Source organism: Capra hircus, chromosome 1 (assembly GCF_001704415.2).
Source record: "Capra hircus breed San Clemente chromosome 1, ASM170441v1, whole genome shotgun sequence".
In the NCBI taxonomy this organism is placed as follows: Eukaryota; Metazoa; Chordata; class Mammalia; order Artiodactyla; family Bovidae; genus Capra; species Capra hircus.
Genome location: NC_030808.1, coordinates 69,899,267 through 69,923,482, shown reverse-complemented (window position 1 = coordinate 69,923,482; position 24,216 = coordinate 69,899,267). Strand labels below are relative to the sequence as shown.

At 35.1% G+C, this 24,216-nt stretch overlaps 1 protein-coding gene across 1 annotated transcript in view; it reads left to right on the top strand.

Annotated features, from left to right (window-relative positions):
- LMLN (leishmanolysin like peptidase) overlaps positions 1-24,216 on the top strand; it is a 51,512-nt gene that overhangs the window by 9,906 nt on the left and 17,390 nt on the right. Inside the window, exons 6-14 of the mRNA XM_013963402.2 lie at positions 3,176-3,354; positions 7,047-7,152; positions 10,769-10,863; positions 14,667-14,784; positions 16,046-16,153; positions 19,097-19,173; positions 20,468-20,578; positions 22,078-22,210; positions 23,946-24,105. Coding sequence (XP_013818856.1) covers positions 3,176-3,354; positions 7,047-7,152; positions 10,769-10,863; positions 14,667-14,784; positions 16,046-16,153; positions 19,097-19,173; positions 20,468-20,578; positions 22,078-22,210; positions 23,946-24,105 — 1,087 coding nt within the window. The remainder of the gene's footprint in view (positions 1-3,175; positions 3,355-7,046; positions 7,153-10,768; positions 10,864-14,666; positions 14,785-16,045; positions 16,154-19,096; positions 19,174-20,467; positions 20,579-22,077; positions 22,211-23,945; positions 24,106-24,216) is intronic.

The window sequence follows — 24,216 nt, the reverse complement described above, 5'->3', positions numbered from 1 at the left end:
TTTCAGTCTGTCTCTGGGGTTGCTGAATCATTTCTGCTTAGAACTTTTTCTTTGCTCTCCAAAACATCTTTTAGCAGCTGTATACCTCAGTATTTTTAAAGGGCAATTTAACCTTAACTCTTCAAATAAAAGTAAGGTTCAACCCATCATGGAAATGTATTCCATTAAAAATACTTACAACTATATAATATATGTTCAAGGGTATTCTTTGCAAAACTATAAATATACCTATACTAGTTACATTATGGCATAACGACATAATGAAATACTATACAGCTGTTAAAGAATGAAATCGATCTCTATATAAATAAATTGTAGCAAACATTAAATTTAGAATGGATAAACAACAGGGTCCTACTGTATAGCACAGGGAACTATATTCAATATCCTGTGATAAACTAATGGAAAAGAATGTAAAAGAAGAATGTGTATTATATGTATAGCTGAGTTACTTTGTATAGCAGATTTGCACAACGTTGTAAATCAAATATACTTCAATAAAAAATTTTTTAAGGTAAATCAGTGTGGGTAGTTAGCCTGTTTTATTTAAAAAATGAAAAATTATCAACTTTTCACCCTTGGTCTTCCCTTGTGGCTCAGCTCTTAAAGAATCCACCTTCAATGAGGGAGACCTGGGTTCGATTCCTGTGTTAGGAAGATCCCCTGGAGAAGGGAAAGGCTACCCACTCCAGTATTCTGACCTGGAGAGTCCATGGGGTCGCAAAGAGTCAGACACAATTGAGCGACTTTAACTTACTGGGCTTCCAGCTCAGCTGGTTAAGAATGCGCCTGCAATGCAGGAGACCCCAGTTTGATTCCTGGGTTGGGAAGATCTGCAGGAGAAGGGATAGGCTACCACTCCAGTATTCTTGGGCTTCCCTTGTGGCTCAGCTGGTATACAATCCACCTGCAATGCAGAAGACCTGGGTTCAGTCCCTGGATTGGGAAGATCCCCTGGAGAAGGGAACTCCCCTGGAGAATTCCATGGACTAAATAGTCCATGCGGTAGCAAAGAGACAGGACTGAGTGACTTTCACTTTGACTTTTCACTTTCACTTTCACCTTTCAATAAAGCTGAAATAAAAGCATAAGTAATAAAAATAAGTATTATTGTCTGAGCCACCAGGGAATCCCAATAAAAATAAGTATATACACACATATAAAAACTTATAAAGTAATTGGAAACATACATATATTAAAAATCTGGAGACATTAAAATTTTAATGATTTTCATTGAGTTGGATTGTGGGGGACTTTTATTTGGTAAGTTATATGTTTTTGTAACTTTCCAATCTTTCATATTAAGCATGTATTATTTGTATCAGAAAAAAACAGAAAAACTTACATGCATAAACCAGAAAACTAACTTATACATACTTTTTGAAAAGTATGATTATTGCTTTAGATGTTTTTCTCTATTTATGTTCTCTCATTACTTGTAGAAAATAAATATGTTATTGAACATTGATTTTATAAGCAAAATTAAGCATATGGTTGAAGTGTACTTTGTAATTTTTTCTTGAGGTATCTGAAGCTCACCAAAGGCTTTTCGAACCCTATATTGGCACTAATTCAGCTAACTTAGTCAGCTTCCATTTCTTTTATCAAATTCCTGAAGAGCATAAAGGGTTTTAGGGACATGTTTCAAAATTAAAACAACTTATTAATTACATCTGTATCTTTTGTGCTAAGACATTTAGAGACATTTCCTAGACATTTTAAGGCACATTTCTTTTTTCCTATTTTTATTTTTAATTTTGTCGTTTCAAATTCTGTTTTGTCTTCTTGGGGGTGGGTTCCTAAATTTTTTTTTTAAGAAATGAAAGATCGTGGAAAAGAATGTTGTTAAATCACAGCTTTTCATAACACCAACTATTAGCAGATTAAAGTAATTTAATTTTAAAATTATAAATATGTGTGTTAGAGAAGCAACAGTAAGCAGAAGTGAGAATTTCTGTTTTTTCTCTTTCTACAAATATCACTTACGTATTAAAAAAAACCCAACATTTACTGATTTTCCTGTTCATAATTTGGAGGTTATGGTTATTTAGGAACTTTGATAGAAATTCTCTAAAAAGCAGGTGTTAAAAGGGCACAGTTTGCTTAGAAAACTAGAAATAAGGGTAGTGTTATAAAGATGACTGTAACTTTTTACCTTATATACTTTTGTATTATCTGAATTTTTAATAAGATACATGAATTACTTCATAATAGGAATGTATTTCCACTGGATGAAGATTTTTATTAATTTTGAAATAACCACAGATTCACAGAAAATTGCTAAAAAATGTATTTATAAGAAGGTTCCTTGTAATTTTCACCTAGTTTCAGGGTTTAGTAAAACCTTTTCTCTTTCTTTTTTTGTACCCTGGTGGGATGCCCTTTCGGAGAAGGCAATAGCACCCCACTCCAGTACTCTTGCCTGGAAAATCCCATGGACAGAGGAGCCTGGTAGGCTGCAGTCCATGGGGTCACTAAGAGTCAGACACACTGAGCGACTTCACTTTCACTTTTCACTTTCATGCATTGGAGAAGGAAATGGCAACCCATTCCAGTGTTCTTGCCTGGAGAATCCCAGGGATGCAGGGGAGCCTGGTGAGCTGCCATCTATGGGGGTCGTACAGAGTCGGACACGACTGAAGCAACTTAGCAGCAGCAGCAGGAATGCCCTTTATAAATAGCTGTTGTCTGTTTTAATTAATATTATACATTTATGATTATTGTATATAAAGTAGAAATTTTAATAAAATAAATCTAAAATTAGAGATAGAAACTGAGTAGAGAGAGGTATGAATGTGTCCGTGCGTGTGTACCAAGTCGCTTCAGTCATGTCTGATTCTGTGACCCCATGGACTGTAGCCCGCCAGGCTCCTCTGTCCATGGGATTCTCCAGGCAAGAATACTGGAGTGGGTTGCCATGCCCTCCTCCAGGGGATCTTCCCAACCCAGGGATTGAACCTGTGTCTCTTACATCTCCTGCATTGGCAGGCAGGTTCTTTACCACTAGTGCCACCTGGGAAGCCCCAGAGAGAGAGATGGATTTTGATAAAAGTTGAAGAATTAATAAATAAAAATTAAATCATACATATTTAAAGTCTGGATTCACTGTAAGTTAAAAGCCCTTATAGTTAACCTTATCTCTGGTCTGATTTTCTGTTGTCCCCTGTGGGCATAGCAATGCAGAGTCTGTTGTGGCGGTAAGTGGCCCTGTGGAGCAGTGGGTGTGCCAGACCAAGAGGGAGTCCGGGATGCAGACTTTGTTCTTTATGTTGGTGCTCTGGCCACTGAGAGGTGCAGCCTTGAAAACATCATCTCTTATGCAGCCTATTGTCAGCAGGAAGCAAAAATGGACAGGTAAGCTTCCCCCCAAGACTTATTCCCAAGATCTAATATAAGAACTCTCAGGGTGGGTACAATATTGTAAAGTAATTAGCCTCCAATTAAAAAAAAAAACAAAACTCCCAGGGTGGGGAGGGAGGTGAAGGGTGGTTAGGATGGGGAGACACATGTGCACCTGTGACCGATTTATATCGATGTATGGCAAAAACCAGGACAATATTGTAATTATCCTCCAATTAAAGTAATAAATTTAAAAGAGCTCTCAAAGCATATTCTGAGTGTTTAGAGTACAGGGAGTTCGCATTTGCCAGATTACCCACTTCCAGTAGTAAGAAACAGCATACTGCTTGGATGTGGGTGTGGAGGGGAAATCAAGTTATAGGACTGTTATGCATATGGTAATATGAGTAAAGAAAAAGTCTACTGTCAATAGAATTTTCTTTGGAAGTGATGAATACCTCTCTAAGGAAACAGTTTGAACTTTAACTTTAGCACTTCTGTGCTAAACTTTAAGATGCTGAAAATAACTATTCACCTAATTTTCATATCACTTAATATGTCCTTCACTTAGTTATTTCTTAAAAATTTAGAATCCTCCTTTTTATTTATAAAATATTTCAAAAAATTTTTTCTCAGTGAAGTAGTCTTGAAATAAAGTTATTATGTATACAGAGGATTGCCTATCACACACCAGACAAATCAATTAAAGGCAGTAGAAACTGACATGTCTCGATATAGATTATGTGCGACATTCTCAAATTGAAGAGAGTTAATATGACTTGTTCATTGTTTGTAAGGACCATTGGTGAGTTCCTGAACATTCATCTACCAGTTCTAATTAATTTAAGGAAAAAAAGTGAAATTGTTAGTAGAATCAAGTAGACAGTACAAAGGAAACACTAATATATGCTTCAGAATAATACTGTCAGTACTGAGGTCAAAATCAACATCATGGATTATGAAAGCAATCTGTTAGCATGATACCATATACTTGTTGATCCATGAAATAAACTCAAAAATCTTTAGCTTCTGAATGCTGAGAATACTTCAAGTGAAATATTTAATATATTACTGAAGAAGAAAGTACTAGATGCTTTTGCAGATGTATATGTATTATTTAGTATTCTTAGAAAATAATATATGTATTTAATAGAATGTTCAATTTTTTCCTGAGAAGCTATCATTAAATTTGTGATATTTTATAATTAATAGTGTCAGTATCAAGCAAATATGGTATTTGAAGTGCTAAATGAATAAGCTACTTAATAAAATGAGACACATCTCAAAGTAGATGTCTTTGAGAAATATACCTTCTTAATAGCAATGTTGCAAAATCATGGTTCTTTATCTTAATTTGACCTAAGCCATATGGATTGTGCATACACCCATACACAATCTCATTTTTGATATACTGTTGAGTATCAAACATTGTAGAACAGTGTACACAATATGATTTTATACTTGCTTTAAAAATCTGCTTATGGATTTGAACATGCTAAGGTAAAAGTAAAAAATAATCAGGATTACCAGCTATGCTCATTTTCTCAGGAGTATTCTTGTGTTAGACCCAAAAGCCCCATAACCTAGGAAATCCCTCAGTTCTGGGCAAACTGGGGTTGCAGGTCACTCTAAAAATAAAACATCCCTATTGTTAATAGCAGTTACTTGTGATAGTGGACTTTAGTGGTGGTAGGTTGTAAAATAAGGGATTTTTACTTCATTCTTCATACATTTCTATAATTTGGATATATAGCTCTTTTCAGTGAGCTTTTATTACTTTTTTTAAACAAAAGACATGTTAAAGTGAACTTTAAAAAAAACAAAAGTGAACTTTATGTATTAGAAACAGAATGGGTTCCCTGTGGAAGTAGGGAGAGGGATATAAAATCCCATGTTGAGATGGGTCTAGATTAGTACATCTCTTTTTAGCACCTGATAATACTGAAAGTACTTAAAGTATTTAATTGTCTTTTAGGGAGAGAATCCGGCATAGGAATTATCACATAGATGAGAATCCCATAGCCCAGAGATTTGTTTCACTTTCAAAGCCCTGCTGTTACGTTTCTTAAGGCACTTGAACATTTGGCTCACTTTAGGTATGAAAGAATAAACGTTCCTTGTGTCAGTGAATTTGAAGCTACTCATGTTTGTCTTCTCATACCTGGGGAAGATTCTGGTTTCTTAGAAGAACGTTGACGTTAAAAGAAAGAGCAATATCTTAAGTTGGTGTTTTTAATCTTTTGTGATAGAAGTGGCACTTTCCTTCAAAACTGCTATAATGCATTAATTCATTCCATAAATATTTGAGTGCTTAATATGTTGCCAGTAGACTAGGTGAATGAAACAGGCACATGTACCTGCCTCGTGGAATTTACAGATTACAGAGGGAGTCAGGTACTAGTTAAATACAGTTAGAAAGAGACATGTGCCTTCAAATATGATAAATAAACTTTGTAGAAGAAGACAGGGTGCTGCGAGACAAAAGAGAACAAAAGGAGGCAAGCATAGTTTAGAGGAACTGGACAAAGAAGGCCTCTTGGAAGAAGTGAAACTTGAGCTATAAGCTGACAGTTGTCAGCACCAGCCACATAAAGAGCTGGGTAAGAGCTGATGTTAGGAAAGAGCTGTGTCTTCCTGTTGGTGTTGAGGATGAGAGATTCAGGAGATGCACTGTAGGGAGAAGCAGACAGGGCTGTTTTACTCTAAATGCTTAAGAAGTCCCTGAGGGTTTGAGCCTGACAGAGACATTTATTTTATATTATAGAGGTCACTATGGCAACATTTCGGTGAGTAAATTATAGTCATAATTTTCTAAGTGTAAATCTGTTGTTTTCAAGTATGAAAAAAAGAAGTGCACTGTATGTTTGTTTGTTTCTTTTTTACCTATGTAAGGCTTTTTTTACCTACAAAAGCCTCTTTGTAAATAGGCTATCACTATTTGGGGAGGTTTGTGATATTTCTGTGGTAAAATGTTAAGGTAGCGTTGGGAGAAAAAACTTTGGGGTTCCTTATATTGCTGTTTGGCACAGTTTTTGAAAGACAGTTAGATGCATGGTGAAATTGAATTACTCTAGGTCCCAGTCAGTTCTTGGATTCTTAAGTTCTAGGCTCATAAATTCTGTAGATTCTAGAAGGTATAAAATACTATATGAAAGATGATGACAGGAAGATAAAAATCTGTGTTAATGAAGGCATTGCTGGGACAGAAGGAGGAGAATAGTGAAATGGAAGTAAGAGGGTTCTGTAACTTGCAGCAACCTGGATGATTTGCTTATTGTCTGTCCTATTATATAACTATTTTCTCTCTCTACCTACTTGTCTGTCCCTGTGCCTGTACATATAGTGAAATGCTGAAGTCAGAAATGAGTTTTGCGAGTAAAATAGTGTTAGAATTTAAGTTTTCCAGTTCATTCCCTTTTTTGGTACATATTAACCTATTTTACAAATTCACACTGAGGTATAATTAACTGACTCTATCCTTTCCTGGGAACAAGTGTTGATTAGCTGTATCATAGGGAAAAACAGGTATAAGTCTTAGAAATAAAATATAGTGAAAGTTAGATGTTATGTTATAAAATGACATATTTGATATTTAACAAATAATTTTCTGACCTTAATCATTTTTTGATAGAAAAATATAGGTTAATAGATATCATAATACACACTGTTCTGGAATATAATTAAAAATTCAATGTCTGTTTTAACAGGCCAATAGCAGGATATGCTAACCTGTGTCCAAATATGATCTCTACCCAGCCTCAGGAGTTTGTTGGGATGCTGTCCACAGTGAAACATGAGATTATTCATGCGCTGGTAAATTTTGCTGTTAACTATTATTCTTCCCTTCATTCCTTGAGTTTTTGATTAAACTCTCATTTTAATTATATATTAAAATTTAAGATTATGTAGCTTTTTAGATTGTGTTCAATAAAACCTAGTTGATCAGACATCTGTCAATAGCCGATAGAGAATTTTTAGTGATTAGGATAGTGGCTAGGTTGAGTTATACTACTTAAAATAATTAAAGTAAATCCATTGGGTAAATAGGAGTTTTGAAAAAATGATTAAGCTTCTTAAGAAGAGACTTAGTTATTAAAAGTGATACCTAGGGACTTCCTTGGTGGTCCAGTGGCTTAAACTCTGCACTCCCAATGCAGAGGGCATGGGTTCAATTCCTTGTCAAAGAACTAGATCCCCAAATGCCGCAACCGAGACCCAGTACAGCCAAATAAATTAATCTTTAAGGGAAAAAAGGTGATAGCAGGTTATAGATCTGTCTTCTCTCTTTTGGAGATCTCGTTTCTAAAAGTCTTCTTGATCTATTTCGGCTTTCTGAATTTTATATATACTAACTGATTCAGAACTTCTCTTTGCTTTTCCCCAATCAGTCCAAAGTAGTAAACTTCTACACGATGTCTGGGGAATTATATGAAGTTGCCTAAGACCTAGGAAATGTCTTCCTGCTGTCTTTCATGTGTTTAGAAAATATAATAGATGGGAGTAAAATGCAGTGATTAAGAGAGAGAATAGATCACACAGATCTAGGTGTGAATTTCCTTAGCTTTACTGCTAAAAATCTTGGAGGTCTATTAGAAATTATTTAGTCTTTATAAGTCTCCGTTTCATCTATAAAATGAAGATAGTAGTACATACTAGAGTGAATTTTTTTTCTTGAAGGTTAAATAAGATAAAGCATATAAATGGTTTAGCACCATACTCTGCATAGTAAGGTATACTAATATTAGTGGCTATTTATTAGTCTTTTTCCATGAGCAATCATGTATGATTTGTTTAAATCAACGAATACCTGAATAATTCAGTGAAACTCTAGTGTATACAGATAGCACTTAAGTTTTTCAAGTAAGGAGATTCTAAAATGTATCATGTTTTCCTTTTACTAAAAAAGTAGGTCAAACCTGCTATCGTGATGAAAGACAAACATCATTTTAAAAAACATTTTCAGCTTTAAGCTCCAAAAACTGTAGATACTTGATGCTGAGAGAACCAGAAAAAAAAAACCCAGCAGGTTTTAAATCTAATGTATAAGTAAACATGAATGCAGAAGTCGCAGACATGATGTAAATTGGATTATAAACAGGGAGGTCACAAAAGAAAAGGTCCAGTTGGTCAAGAAGTATATAAGAACATATTGAGATTTATTTTAGCAGTCAGGGAGTCTCAGAGTCAGACACCATTGAATGTAAAAGGATGCATGAGAGTTACTATGTACACTGACTTTTTTTTTTTAATAAAAATAATAAAAATTTATTTCAGGAACAAGATGAAACAAATGAAGCACAACTCAGCATCACCCAAATGGTGTGAATAGAAACTGCAAAAAAACAAATCAGTAATTTTGCTAATGTCTAATTATGATGAAAATGATTGTAAATTTGACTGATATTTTTAAGTTATTTATATTGACAGGAAATCAGCTAACTATATTGTCGTAATATGTACATTGACTTTAAGGTAGTAGTTACCTCTGGGAAAAGAGAGAGGAGAAAGGGTTAAGGTAATAGGCCTTCAACAATATTCTGCAGTGTTTTTTAATTTCTTTAAAAAAAGTCTAAAGAAAACGTAGCAAAACTGCCATCTTCAGTTCAGTTCAGTCGCTCAGCCGTGTCCAACTCTTGGCGACCCCTTGAATCGCAGCACGCCAGGCTTCCCTGCCATCACCAACTCCCGGAGTTCACTCAAACTCACGTCTTTCGAGTCAGTGATGCCATCCAGCCATCTCATCCTCTGTCGTCCCCTTTTCCTCCTGCCCCCAATCCCCCCAGCATCAGAGTCTTTTCCAGTGAGTCAACTCTTCGCATGAGGTGGCCAATCAGCTTCAGCATCATTCCTTCCAAAGACCACCCAGGGCTGATCTCCTCTAGAATGGACTGGTTGGATCTCCTTGCAGTCCAAGGGACTCTCAAGAATCTTCTCCCACCACCACAGTTCAAAAGCGTCAATTCTTCGGCATTCAGATTTCTTCACAGTCCAAATCTCACATCCATACTTATATCTTAAATCCTCCTAAAGAGCAGACATAAAGTTTCTTTTAGATTTTTAAGCTTTTTTGTATATTTGTATTTTAAAAATTGCAAAAACCTAAGAAATTAAAAACATTAGTTTGTCTCAAAAACCATTCTGGAGGATGGTAAGAATTAAATGTTTAACAAATATACTTATTCTCTATAAAGTTATATATGCTCTAACTATCAATTATAGTCATTCCTGGTACTTTCAGTACTAGATATGCCTTCTGAAATATGTGTGCTTAGAAAAATTTTCAACTTGATAGGGAAGAAAAATATGTGAATTTAGAATATTCTAAAGGATGAGGCACTTCATACTATTTTAAGCTTTATATTACCTCAATGAATTGTATATTAAAAACTATTTAGATTTTCTTAGCTGACTCCATTAAATATCCTTTGCATCTTCAGAGATTAAAAAAGAAGAAATGTAGGAATAAAATAATACTATAGATTCCATTAATTAGTTTGGAAAGCCTCGAATGACACAGAGACCACAGTTATGTAAGCAAAGAAATTTGCCAATGAAATTGATTACTTAAATTCGTAGTTACAAAAGTGCTTTTTTTTAGTTATTTAGGTTAGGAAAGAAAGTAAGAAAAGAAATCTTACTCATGAAACAGGAGATGTCCAATGTCAGTAATTATTTTTCTTCTTTTGCCCATTTCCTCGTCTTATTTGGGAGAGGGGAGAATAGCAAATGGGACTTTGAATACATTTATGTAAAGTATCTATTATCTTATTAAAGACTTCTTAAAAATATTGTCTAAAAATGTGACTATAGACAGATTCACATTGTAAAGAAAATCTTTAGAAATACAGATGATTTTACATGTTACCACCAAAAGAACTACAGCTAACATTTCTATATATGTTTCCAGCCTTTTTTCCAGAGTATACATTCCCCTACATATGCATACATTTATAGTCATTTCTTAGGTATAAATATATATTAAGTATGGACTTTGGGATCAAAGTTTTTTAATTTTTATGAGTATTCTTATGAGCACACTCCCCTGCTCTGAACTGTATTGTTAATTATTCTCAATAGTAGCATTCCCTGGTTGCAGGTATATAGTTTATTAGTAAGTTCATATAAAGAGGACCACCTGTGAGAAACACATCTTTAAACAAATAAACGCGTTGTCTATACCAACCAAAGAATGTCATTACTATTGCTTTTGATTTTTTCACTTAGAATTATCTCAAGTAATTGGAATTTAAAATTCATAATATGAAATAATTTCAGTCCTACTCTAGTATATGGCAAGTTCCTACAGAAGTATTGTCATGATGCTTTTATGTGGTTATATCAGTGTTCTCTTTTGATAGTGGCATGTTGTGATGTCTATAGTCAGATTTGATATTTTTCACTGTAAGACATTTTGAAGTTTTTCTTACAGGGTTTCTCTGCTGGGCTATTTGCATTCTACCACGATAAAGATGGAAATCCTTTAACTTCAAGATTTGCAGATGGTCTCCCACCTTTTAACTATAGGTATTTGGGTTTTTTTGTTCTTATTCTCTTTTAGGAGGATGCTAAGACTAGAACCTGAGAATTCTTGTATGTTAGTTTCTACAAATAATAGTGGCTTTATGGCTAGCCTATGACTGTATATCCTGTATTATTAACAAGATAGGATATGGGGTTATTTAGCTTTACCTTTTCATTTCACAGATGAAACAACTGAGATGGAGAAAACTTAAGTGACTTACCCAAAGAGTGAAGACTCTTCTTGCCAGGCAGAGCTCTTTTCCACCACTCTGTAGTAGCTTATATTACTTTAAAGGAGAGTCAGGCCATGGGAGAATATGGATTGGTTATATTTTGGTTTATTAATAATTATTGTCTATACATCGCATTGTTTACATGTTAACTGTAAACTGTATTTTACAGTTTTTTTAAACTATATTTTATTTCACATGTTCGCAGTGATCTAGAAGTTCAGGGCCTAAAAGGAATAATACTAAGAAATACTTAAAAAAGATTAAGAATTTTATATAGACCATCAGTCACAGAACTATAACCATTTGCATGGATTTATATATCTAATTTAAGAGCACATGTCCACAAAAAGACATGTACATGAATGTTAATGGCAGTTTTGTTATTAATAAACAAAGAATGGAAACCACCCAAAGGTCTATCAATAGAAGAATGGATAAATAAATTTTAATTTATTCCTATAATCAAAAACTACAAGGCACTGAAAAGAACACAATATTGCTACATGTAATAACATGAACGAAATTAGTAGTTATAGGGTTGAATGAAAGAAGCCATAGTATAGTTAGTTGTATGGAGTTTAAAAACAGTCCATGATAAAAGACAGATGAGTGATCTTACTTGAAGCCATAGGCTAATGAATGCCATGCAAGTTGAACAGATTGAGAAGGCACATAAGGAAACCTTCTCAGGGTACTGACACTGTTCCATAATTAGAGTAGTGAGTGGTAAACAGATACAGAATAAAAAATTAATTCTCATATGAAGATCTCCATTTAGGTAGCTTATTGTTCAGTTGCTCAATTGTGTCTGCTTTGTGACCCCATGAACTACAGCACACCAGGCTTTTCTGTCCTTCACTGTCTTCCTGAGTTTGCTCAAACTCAATGTCCATTGAGTCAGTGATGCCATCCAGCCATTTCATCCTCTGTCGCCTCCTTCTCTTCTCACTTCTAGGTAGCTGGAAGTGCATAATTATTAAAAACAGATAATACTTTATTCATCATAATATTTTTTTAGAGTACATGTTAAACAACAAAATTGTTAGAAACAAAATTGTAATGTAGATATAGATGTTTTACTTCCTAGATTGTATTTGTTTGGATGGCTGGATGGCATTACCAACTCGATGGACATGAGTCTGAGTGAACTCCGGGAGTTGGTGATGGACAGGGAGGCCTGGCGTGTTGCAGTTCATGGGGTCACAAAGAGTCGGACGTGACTGAGCAACTGAACTGAACTGAACTCATGGAAGAAGTCTGGTCTTTCCAAAGAACTGTGGTCTTTATGGGAAACACATAAGTAGTAAGAGTGGGACCATCTATGTAGTGATAAGGAGGAGAGAGATACCCATAAGAACCATTATTAAGCTGATAATTGCAGTGCTTTCTTTAATTTTAGATATTCCTTAAAAGCAGAAAATCTTACAGTATAAATGGAGATAACAAAGTAATAAATTCAGATGGTAGACATAGAAGGAGTTGGATTTGGCCCTCACCTTTTTATTTGGAGAAACCATTAATCTTGAAATGTGAATGATGAAGAGAATATTGGAGTTATTAATATGGTAAACACTGTTTCTTTTCCTTTTGGCTTTGTTCACTGTTTATATTTAAACATTGCCTTGCTGTGGAAAAAGAAAAAGAATTAAGAATAACCTTTCCAAGGCATGAGTAGATGAACAGATATACAACAAATAAAACAAAGGATTAATAAGTAACAGTTATTGGGTATACAGTGTTTACCATATAATTCTTTGAATAATATATAAAACCTTCATAAAATAATGGTGGGAAAACTAATTCCTTTATATTCTGTTTTATTGTTGAGAATGAGAGATTCATAGGGTCAGTGGTAGAAGTAATCTAGGAAAAAGCCAGAAAATAACAATGAAAATTGATGACCATTATAGTTTTCTATAATAAATATAACACTTTTGTGGTAGTGTTTTTATTTGTGCAAGATAGATTCTCCAAATGAGATTGTTTTCTCCCATTTATTTTTTTATCATATTTTTGCCATGCAGAAAAGTTTTTAAATTTTACATTATTTATCTTATTTTCTTGCTTAAGAAAGTTTCTTCTGCTCTAAAAGATTATAAAAGTATTTTAAATTTTTTTCTAGTAAATTTATTATTTGAATTTTTATGTTCATAGCTTTAATCCATTTAGAATTTATTTTTGCTTCATGTATTTTGGGGTTCTTTTGTAAGGTATATACATGTTTATCATATCTTCTTGGTGGACTGACCCTTTCTTCATTATAAAATGTCTCTAGTAACAGTTTTGTCTGATACTAGTATAAATGTTCCAGCTCTTTTTTTGAGTACTATTTGCATGATACATGTTTTTAATCCTTTTACATTCGACCTATTTGTATCCTTGACTGTGAACCGTGTATCTTGTAGGCATAGTTGAGTCATTTTTTTTTTTTTAATGCATTCTGCCAGTTAACCCTGTTCTGCTCCCTCTGGCTGCCAGGTTGCTGGTTTTCACTGTGACTGTGGGTTGTTGGTTTTCAAGGCTGCAATAGAACTGGAGTGAGGGCGTGGGAAATGGCCACAAAGCTTGCTGTTTTTGCTGAGATTCATCCATTTTTCTTAAAGAAGTGCTTCCTGGATTGCTGCAAGCCTTTGGTTAATTTCCAGAGTTCTGAAAAAAATTCATTTGGCTAATTTTGATACTTTCCTCATTGCTTTCATGAGGTTCTGTGGTCCTTACTCTGCCATTTTTACTGACATTGGTCTGGAATTTATTTCTGTATATGGAGTAAAATAGGGATTTTATCCCTAAAATAGGGATTTAATTTTTTCTTGTTGGATAGCCAATTATAAAAAGTATAATTTACTTTACAGCACAATTGTTAAGTAAATTATACTTTCACTAAGTTAAAGGGCTTCCCCAGTGGCTCAGCAGTAAAGGATCTGCTTGCAGTGCAGGAGATACAGGTTCAGTGCCTGGGTTGGGAACATCCCCTAGAGAGGGAAATAGCAACCCACTCTAGTATTCTTGCCTGGGAAATCTCATGGACAGAGGAACCTATCCTCTCATGACAGAGGCTACAGTCCATGGGGTTGCAAAGAGTCAGACACAATTTAGTAACTAAACAACAATAGCAAAATTAAGTTAAAATGTCACCTTCTGTTAAGTCTTGTTATATACAATACTTAGATATCTCTCTAGACATGCTTTTGTTTTATCCAGTAAATTTGTTAAGAGGAAATAATTCACTGTCATCTTAGCCCAGTATTAGCTATTTGAATTTGAGAAAGTTACTTCGTCTCTCTAAGCTTCTGTGTCTTTATCTGCAAAGCAGTGATGATAATCTCTTAAAGTTACTGAAAAGATTAAATTTAAAAATGCTATCAAGTCTTTGCTTGCACTTGGTGTCAAATATAAGGGCAGATATTTTAATTTCATATTGATATTCATAAACACTTCTATGTTTAAAGTGACAAATTTGTTGGGAGCTCATGTACACCCGTGGTGGGGAAAAAAAATAAATAAATAAAGGTCTTAAAAAAAATAAAGTGACAAATTTGCAAGAAGGACTGTATTTGTATTCTTTAATTGCAGTCTTGGATTATATCAGTGGAGTGATAAAGTAGTTCGAAAAGTGGAGAGATTATGGGACATTCGTGATAATAAGAGAGTTCCTCACACTGTTAATCTTCTAGTAACACCTCGTGTTGTTGTGAGTATTACTGAGCTTCATGTCTCATGAGCTGTCTGCTCTTTTCATTCATTATTGTCCTTTCTTTACTAATCATTATTGTTTAAGAACTAATAATTAAATTTCAAAGCTTATAGTAGGAAACATAAAGGCAGTACAGTAAAGTTGCAGGCCACGAGATATCTGAGAAAGAAAAATTTAGCAGTGACTTAATGGCTCCATTCTACCCGCTGCTTTAAGTTGTTATACCAATGTTCTGTTGTGATACCCCTTAGGATCACTTGTACTGTTTGCATAATTGCGGATCATTTCATTTGGAATCAGTTTTATTCAGGAGGGTCTCCAGAGGAGCAGAACCAACAGGATGTGTTTGTTGAGAGAGAAAGAGATGAAGAGATTTATTTTAAGGAGTGGCTGATGTAGTCATGGAGGTTTATTAGAGAGTCTAAAATCTGATGAGGTAAGCTGACAAGCTGAAGAAATAGGGAAGAGCTGCAGTTTGAGTCCAGTCAACTGGTAAAATTCCTTCTTGCTCAGCGGTGAAGTCAGTCTTTGTTCTTTGAAGACCTTCAACTGACTGGCCCATTTATGTTACAGAAAGTGATCAGCTTTACTTAAAGTCCGTTAATTGAAATGTTAATCTCATCCAAAAACACCTTCACAGAAACATTCAGAATAATGTTTGATCAAATATGTGGGCACTTTGCCCCAGCTGGTTGATACATAAAATTAATCATCTCACTCGCTTATTTAATGACAGAAACCTATTCTCCCTACCCCCTCTCTTAACTACATACAGCTCTTTCTGACCTCTGAACTTTTCCGCTGCTCTTGGAATATCTCCCATCCCTGTACTTCATACTCTTAACTGATGTACAGATGAAACCAAAAGGAAAAAATTGTTTTCTAATGAACAACTTATTTTTCTCAACAAAGACCATGTCCATAATATGAGCAGTTTATACCTGCATTAAAATCATTGTTGACACAAAAGTTACAAATGGCAATCATACCAGTCTATAACTTTTTAAAATATATGACTTAAAGCCAAAATCTTCAAATAGAGGAAAAAATAATAAGAGAATAGTAGTTCAATAGCAAAGAAAAGTGTGATGGTGTCAAAATATTTAATTATATTAAAAGCTATATTTTTAAAAGACATTCGGTCTTCTCATCAAAGTAATTCCTTAGTGGCTACTTTATCTTATCCAGTGTGATAGGGAATTTGCCATTATGTTGTACTTTTGTGGGTTTATTAATTTATTTATTTTCTGATTCTTAGGATGAAGCACGGAAACACTTTAACTGTCCAGTTCTTGAGGGAATGGAACTTGAAAATCAAGGTGGCATGGGCACTGAGCTCAACCATTGGGAAAAGCGCTTATTAGAGGTCAGTTTATTTGAAAATGTTACTAGACCTATTTTTTTCTTTAAGAAAATAGACAGATACACTAATGTAGTTTTTTTTTTAAATAGGTTCATGCATTTTTGCAGCTTTTTCCATTTAATGATATACTTTCTGAGGAATTACAAATGCTTCTGCTGTAATACAGTGTATGCTTTCCTAAGCAATGTCTTTCTTCGAAATAAAAAATAACAATTTGTGGGAAACACAAACCAAGTCATTAACAAAAGCAATAAGTCATAATAAAAGTACTAGCTCAGTCTAAAAACACATTGTATTTCCAATAAATAAGCTTCTATATTTATTTACTTTAGTATTTCTTTTACCTTAAACAACAGCAAAAAGCAATGGGAGATAGATGGGAGACTATAAATCTAAATAATGGGGACAAGAGGAAAATGTAGAAAGAGTGAAGTGTACAAAAACAGTGCAACAAGTACTTCTAAAACAGCCTCTGGTCCTGCTGAGCCAATTGGATAGAGCATGGAACGTCACGCACAGCCCAGCATTCCTCTGTTGCTGTGTTCAGATATCTTAGTGTATTTTGGTTTTCTGTGTGTTTTTTAATTTTTATCTTATACTGGAACAGAGTTGACTAACAATGCTGTGTTAGTTTCAGATATGCAGCAAAGTGATTCATTTAGCTGCTGTTGCTCCACTGCATAAAACATTAAAATCCAGGAGAAATCGTTATGAACCAACATGGTTCCATCTTATGCTGATGTGATTCCCTTATTTGCTAGTCTCATATGAGCTCATTCACATTACAGAAGTACATCCATTAGTAGAATATACTTTATACTTGGATCTATTTATTTTTAAACAGCTACATATTGTTATATGTGGAGAAGGAAACAGCAACCCACTCCAGTATTCTTGCCTGAAGAATCCCATGGACAGAGGAGCCTGGAGGGCTACAGTCCCTAGGGTCACAACACGACTTAGTGACTAAACCACCATAGTGTTATATGCGAATGACAATAATCCTATGTCAATGAATAATTATGTTTTAAATGTTTTATCTTAAAAATGTTATAATGAGTGATTTATTTACATCTTCAGTGCCATACAGGAGTGGCATTCCAGTGTGCTCTCAGGTTCAGAAAACAGTCAGTCAAACCTGTGAACCCTAAACAGGTCACATTCAAAAAATACTAGGATACAAGAGAGAAAGTACAGTATGCCAACATGGCAGTCAGGCATTTCTCTTGTGCTCTGCACAGTAATCTAGGCTATCATCCATGCCTCTTCCCCTCTCTCTCTGGCTCAAACACGATAAGCACAAGACCACCATAACAGGTGTACAGGAACCAGCCTGGTTTAGAGGTACCATGTTGCAAATAAGGACCAGCATTGTTTTTTTTTAACAGTTTCATAGACTTAACTTCCAGATACCTGTAAGGGACATACCCATAAGACTCACTGCACACAGAAAAGTCCCCAACTATGGCTAACCAACAGGTATTCATGTTCATCTACAATAATCCCAAGTCCAGAAGCATATCTTAAGCCCTGTTGCCTAGTAACACAGTTGACATTCCACCCTTATTAGGTTTTCAGGGGAGCAGAACTAGAAAGTTAATGCAAGATCAGATCTGTCTATGTAGAAAGAAGAATGGAATTTCTGGATCAAAGGAAGTTTGAGCAAACTCCAGGAGATAGTGAAGGGACAGAAGCTTGACATGCTGTAGTCCATGGAGTCGCAAAGAGTCAGATACAACTTAGCAACTGAATGACAATAATATATATTTTTTAGACGTCTGTTTAAATAAGTAAACGGTTGCAGTTTACATACATCATGATCCAAGTTAGCAAAATTATGAAAAGAATGAAATTAGTGCTTGTACTGACCTTATCTGGGTGACCATGAAGTAACAATGACAGAAACTTACGGAAGACATGTACACTTTTATCTCACATGGGAATTTCAGTTTCTTTATATTCCTTAAGCAGTTTTTCTCAAGTGATTCTCTTTAGAAAGCTACAGATGGGCCAGAAATGAAAATTTACTTACTTTTCAATAGAAGACTTGAAAGTAGCAATTTTACTAGTTTCCTTAACTGCCGCCTTTTCTCTGAAATCAACTTTGTGTTCTTGAGCTGTGTTTTAAAAAGATGAAATTAAAGTACTTGAAATGGCAATCCAACATTCAACATAAAGATTAACAAAATATGGAAATTCCCTGGAAGTCCAGTAGTTAGGACTCCATGCTTTTGCTGCCAAGAATGTGGGTTCAGTTCCTGATCTAAGATACCTCAAGCCATGCAGCACACACCCAAAAGAGAAGAATCAGAGCATCCCAAAGATACAGTGTACTTTCTTAAGAGACAGTGAAGTTGTTACCATTAGGTGACCTCCTGGTAGGAATTTCATTATACACTAATTAACACATTGGGTAGATAGTAGACCTTGATGATATTTTGTATCCCTCAGGCAACTCCTTTGACCCTATGATTTTGTGATACTTGTTGTATTAGTATATATTTTTGTGATCACAGAGTATAAAAAGTTGGTTATAAAAGCATTTTCTTTGTAATTCAAGCAAGTATTCCATTCTCCACTCCATTATCTGGGCATCTGTCTCAACCACCAATATTACTTTGCCTTAATAGTGTAATGTTTTTACAATATTTCTGTTTCCATATATTTATCTTCATTTTCATCACAGAGTTCTAAATGCTAGTGATCTGTCATTACAGGGAAATTGTACACAATATAGATATTGGAGGGAGAGAGTAGATTTTGCTCTAAGCTTCAGTCTGTTATCTTAAAGAAAGCTTATATATTTTACTACTGTAAGTCAACATTTTGCCAGTCTCTCACACCTTCAACATTTTGCCTATCATGGCAACATCAAAGCAATCATGGAAATTATTGGGAATTGCAAGGAATCCAGTCTTCTAATTAAAATCTGTTGGTGATTTTCAGAATGAAGCAATGACTGGTTCTCATACCCAGAACCGAGTCCTCTCTCGCATCACTCTGGCGTTAATGGAGGACACTGGGTAAGACAGCTGTGAGAATTTTACATGAATTGTTTATTGAAATGAATATTAAGATTACTATTAAGGTGAAATGAATATTAACTTAAGCAATATATTTTACACTGAAGATAAATATACCTGTGTTTGGTTTTTTTTTTTAAATATACCTGTTTTAAAAATTTTTTTCAGTTAGCTATCCATTACCTATACCAACTCCATTCATTCATTCAATAAATGTTTGAGACCCTGAGGTATGTAGTAGAATAAAACTAAATCCCTTATAAATAAATAAATGAGATTTATTTTTTAATAAATAGAGGGCATGATGATATTAAGGAAAAGCTTATATAAATAGTAGTTTTAATTACAAGTGAAATTGATTTATGTAGAGATTCCTGGTTTTTAAGGCAGTAGGAGTCTTTGCAATGGGAGTCTTTCTTTGTGGGCTCTTGGGTTTATTTTGATGAGTCTCAGTTTTGATGGCTTCCTTGCTCTTTGGTATGGCAAGATGCACCAGACTGACCTGCCCACGCTCTGTATTCTAGATCTGACATTAACCAGTCTTCCAAGGAGCACAGGAATGCTCCTTTTGATTGAGAATAGCTTTTAGAAACCACAATCCAGGGACTCTGTTAATTTCTACTGGGTTGTCCTTGTTTCTTACTGTTTTCAGTGGACCAAGTAGGCAAATTCATATTTTTGAAAAGAAAAAAAATGCTGGATTCCTTTTAGCACTATTATCACTCTTTCCCATTTATCCCTTAATAAGCAATGACCAACAGAAGTGGTCCTGCTGCTCTATTTTTCTAGCCCTTCTCTAAATAATGCTGGTTTCTTTAAGATACAGGTAGGATGCAGAAGCATCTTGGAGTGTATGAATCACTAGGGAAATCATGGCACTGGTTAATTTTAAAACATTTCTTCTGTTTTCTGATGCAACACAATTCCAGTTTTTCTCTCATTCTCTCTGTTTCTTTGCCTTTTATACTCCTTGTCCCACACCTTAAACATTTTCTCCTCTGTGACTTATATCATCTTTGAAAGTTACAATGGAAAAATGATGTGGTTTGGTGTTTTTCAAATATAAAAGCACCCTCAAGTACTCATGTTTCCCTCAAGACTAAAGGTTCCTAGTCCCTGCTGCAGTGATCCTGTGCAGCTGGGACTTTGGTTGTAAATGCTCATCTGTGGGGATGGTCACCAAAATCCTTTTTGAGGTCCTAGTTTGCTCATTGTTAAGATTTATAATTGATACGCTGGAGTTGTTTTTTAAGTGATAGTAATATAAAGTGCTTTGTTTGGGTTATTTCCACAGCTGGTATAAAGCTAATTACAGCATGGCTGAGAAATTAGACTGGGGCCGAGGAATGGGCTGTGACTTTGTCAGGAGGAGCTGTAAATTCTGGATTGATCAGCAGAGACAAAAGTAAGGATGCAGTTCCTCTCATTGTCTTTGCTAACAGTTTACTTCTGATTTTGTTCTGTATCCAGTGTCCCTGTTTTCAAAATGTGGTCTGAACCGTTTAATTTCAAAATGTGTAGAAACCATCCATGGTTCCTTTTTTAAAAAATAAAATTGGCTATGTTGGTGCTTTGTTGCTGCACTAGGGCTTTCTCTAGTTGCAACGAGCAGGGGCTACTCTCTGGTTACGTCGAGCAGGGGCTACTCTTCGGTTCCAGGGCATGGACTTCTTGTTGTAATGGCTTCTCTCGTTGCGGAGCACAGCTCTAGTGCGTGGGCTTCAGTAGGTGTGGCGCATGGGCTTAGTTGCTCTGCAACAAGTGGAATCTTCCTGGAACAGGGATTGAACCCATGTCTCCTGCATTGGCAGGTGGATTCTTTACTACTGAGCCACCAGGGAAGCCCTAATAGGGCTTTTATGAAGCAAAATTTTTTAATTTTGATTAAAGTTATCAATTTGTCCTTTTGTAAGTCATACCAATGCCTGATTCCTGACTTCAGATATTCTGATTCGGTTGGTATGGGGTGCAAGGTGAGCATGGAGGTTTTAAAAGTTTCTCTAGATGATTCTGATGTGCACCAAAATTTGGGAACAACAACACTAGCAGATCAGGTTGCTGTACTGGAGTTAACTAACTGTCCCAAAAGTACTGCAGTGTTTCATGTTACTGCTTATGAACGGCTTTCCTCATAGCAGGCTTTTAACTCAGCCCTCAAACTCCTTAGTAGAAACTCTGAGTGATTAAACTACTTTGAGACCTAGCCCAGATGAGAAGAGTAAGACTAACATCTTCAACAGAAGTGGTGCTTGGTACCAGGTACTTCTCTAATGGGCAAGGCACTGACCTTGGAGAGAGAAGTTTAAGTCCCATCTCCGTCCCTCATCAGCTATATGATCCTGGACAAGCTAAATGTCTCAAACTATTTATTTATCAGTGAAATGAAGATACTAGTTCTACTTTGGTGGGTGTCTTAGGAATAATGATATTGTATACTAGAACGTGGTCCACTGGAGAAGGGAATGGCAAACTACTTCAGTATTCTTGGCTTGAGAACCCCATGAACAGTATGAAAAGGCAAAAAGATAGGACACTGAAAGATGAACTCCCCAGGTCGGTAGGTGCCCAATATGTTACTGGAGAACAGTGGAGAAATAACTTTAGAAAGAATGAAGGGATGGTGCATGAGATGGTTGGATGGCATCACCGACTCAATGGACATGAGTTTGGGTAGACTCCGGGAATTGGTGTTGGACAGGGAGGCCTGGCGTGCTGTGGTTCATGGGGTTGCAAAGAGTTGGACACGACTGAGTTACTGAACTGAACTGAACTGATATTATTTGCAAGTTCTTAAAAAAGAATGTTAAAAGCATTGAAATTGTAACAGAAAAGACAAACTCTAGAATAGACTTCTAATATCTTCTTTAGCGTTTGATACCATGGTATTTTTATCTTTGTCTGCAGGAGACAGATGCTGAACCCTTACTGTAACACACTCAGAAGTAATCCATTGCAGTTAACTTGCAGACAGGACCAGAGAGCAGTTGCAGTGTGCAATTTGCAGAAGTTTCCAAAACCTTTACCTCAGGAATACCAGGTAACACTTGTTTGGGGCACAGTTTCAGGAATCAACCTTTTAAAAAGAAGTCTCCATTTTGAATTGAAAGAGTGAATTAAGCTCTTTAGTTTTTCAATTTATCAGGCTCCGTTTGTTTTCTGTAAGTTAGAAAAAACTGAAGTTTTTCATTTCTTTATAAACTGTGTAATCGATAGCAATTAGCTAATATCTAGCAATGCCTAGTAGTAGTGGTAAGAGACATTTAGAATATTTATTTTAATGTAATTTTTAAACTATTTCTTTTTGTTTCAAAAGTCTTCGTCTTTAATTTATATTAAAAAAAACAAGGCTCTTTAAAGAAAGGAACTGACTGGGAAGACAAATATATCGCTTATATGCAGGATCTTTAAAAAAAAATGATACAACTAAACTTATTTTAAAGTTTATACCTAAACTTTATTTTAAACAGAAACAGACTCGGACTTAGAGAACGAACTTACGATTACCAGGGAGGAAGGGTGAGAGGAGGGACAGATTGGGAGTTTGGAACTGACATGTACACACTGATATATTTAAAGTAGATAACCAATAAGGTTAGATAGCCTCACTGATTCAGTGGACACGAATTGAGCAAACTCTGGGAGATAGTGGAGAACAGAGATGCCTGGCATGCTGTAGTCCACGGGGTCGTGAAGGGTCAGACCCGTCTTAGTGACTGAACAACAGCAACCAGTAAGGATCTACTGTATAGTCCAGGGAGCTCTGCTCAGTACTCTGTAATAACCTACATGGGAAAAGAATTTCAAAAAGAATAGATAATTTATATGTATAACTGAATCACTTTGCTGCGTACCTGAAACTAACACAACTTTGTTGATCAACTACACTCCAATATAAAATAAAAATATTTTTTAAAAAGAAAAAAATAAAGTAACTAAAGTACTCTAATCCAGTTAATTAGAAGGCTTGGAATTTCTGCTCTAGACAAGTTTGCCTAATGGTATCTAAAAGGTGAAGACAGTGGTCGCACGTGTTCAGTCTGAATCTCTGATGTAGGCTTTAAGCTTTTTGTTGAAGTAGCTATTTCTAAAAGAGCTTTAACACTGCCTTCCATTGACAAAGGAGCCACAAGTCAGAAATTATCTCAAAAGTGAGTTTAAAGTGATTGCTTCTAAATTTTGAGCTTCCTACATATATTTATAACCCCATTGAGTGCTTTAGACACTGTAAGGTAATGACCATATATTTCTGCACTTAGTACTGTAATTCAGTGAGTTGGTATGAAGTGTGAAATCTTTAAAATTTTTCTGGTACCTACCTTGTTCCTTTGGTGTTTCCAAATATTATATATATTATCTCATTCATTTTCTCATGGGTTTTTCAAATTTGTCAAAACAACATATAAATTAAGTCTCCTAAAAACATTTGAAGTACATTGTATTTAAAACATCTTAATTTTATGAATTAGTCTTATGTTTTTTCAGCTCTTAAAACTATTTATCCTTTTAAAACATTAATCAAATTTGTCATCTAATAAAAACTTAACTTAGACTAATTTGCTTGCCTTGCTTATTTCTAAAACTGCTACAACCTTGAAATACCCCTTCAGTAGTATATTACTCTTTTTGTGTTTACTCTGTATGAAAAAAATAGAATATTATCTCCTTTGTATTATACAGCATTAGAGGGTTGCTATAAATTGCCTGTGGGCTTCATGTTGATTATATAGAATGTTTCTTACTCTCCTGCCTTCCTAATATATTTTTCTTTGTAGTACTTTGATGAACTCACTGGAGTACCTGCAGAAGATCTGCCTTATTATGGGGGTTCAGTAGAAATTGCTGACTACTGCCCTTTCAGTCAGGAATTCAGTTGGCACTTAAGTGGTGAATATCAGCGCAGCTCAGATTGTAGAGTACTGGAAAATCAACCAGGTCGGTAGTTTAGTGAAGTTAAATGTTATATACATATTGAAAGTATATATAAGCAATATAAAATAGTGTATATCAACAATATAAAATAGACCCCAGAGCCAGATTGTCGGA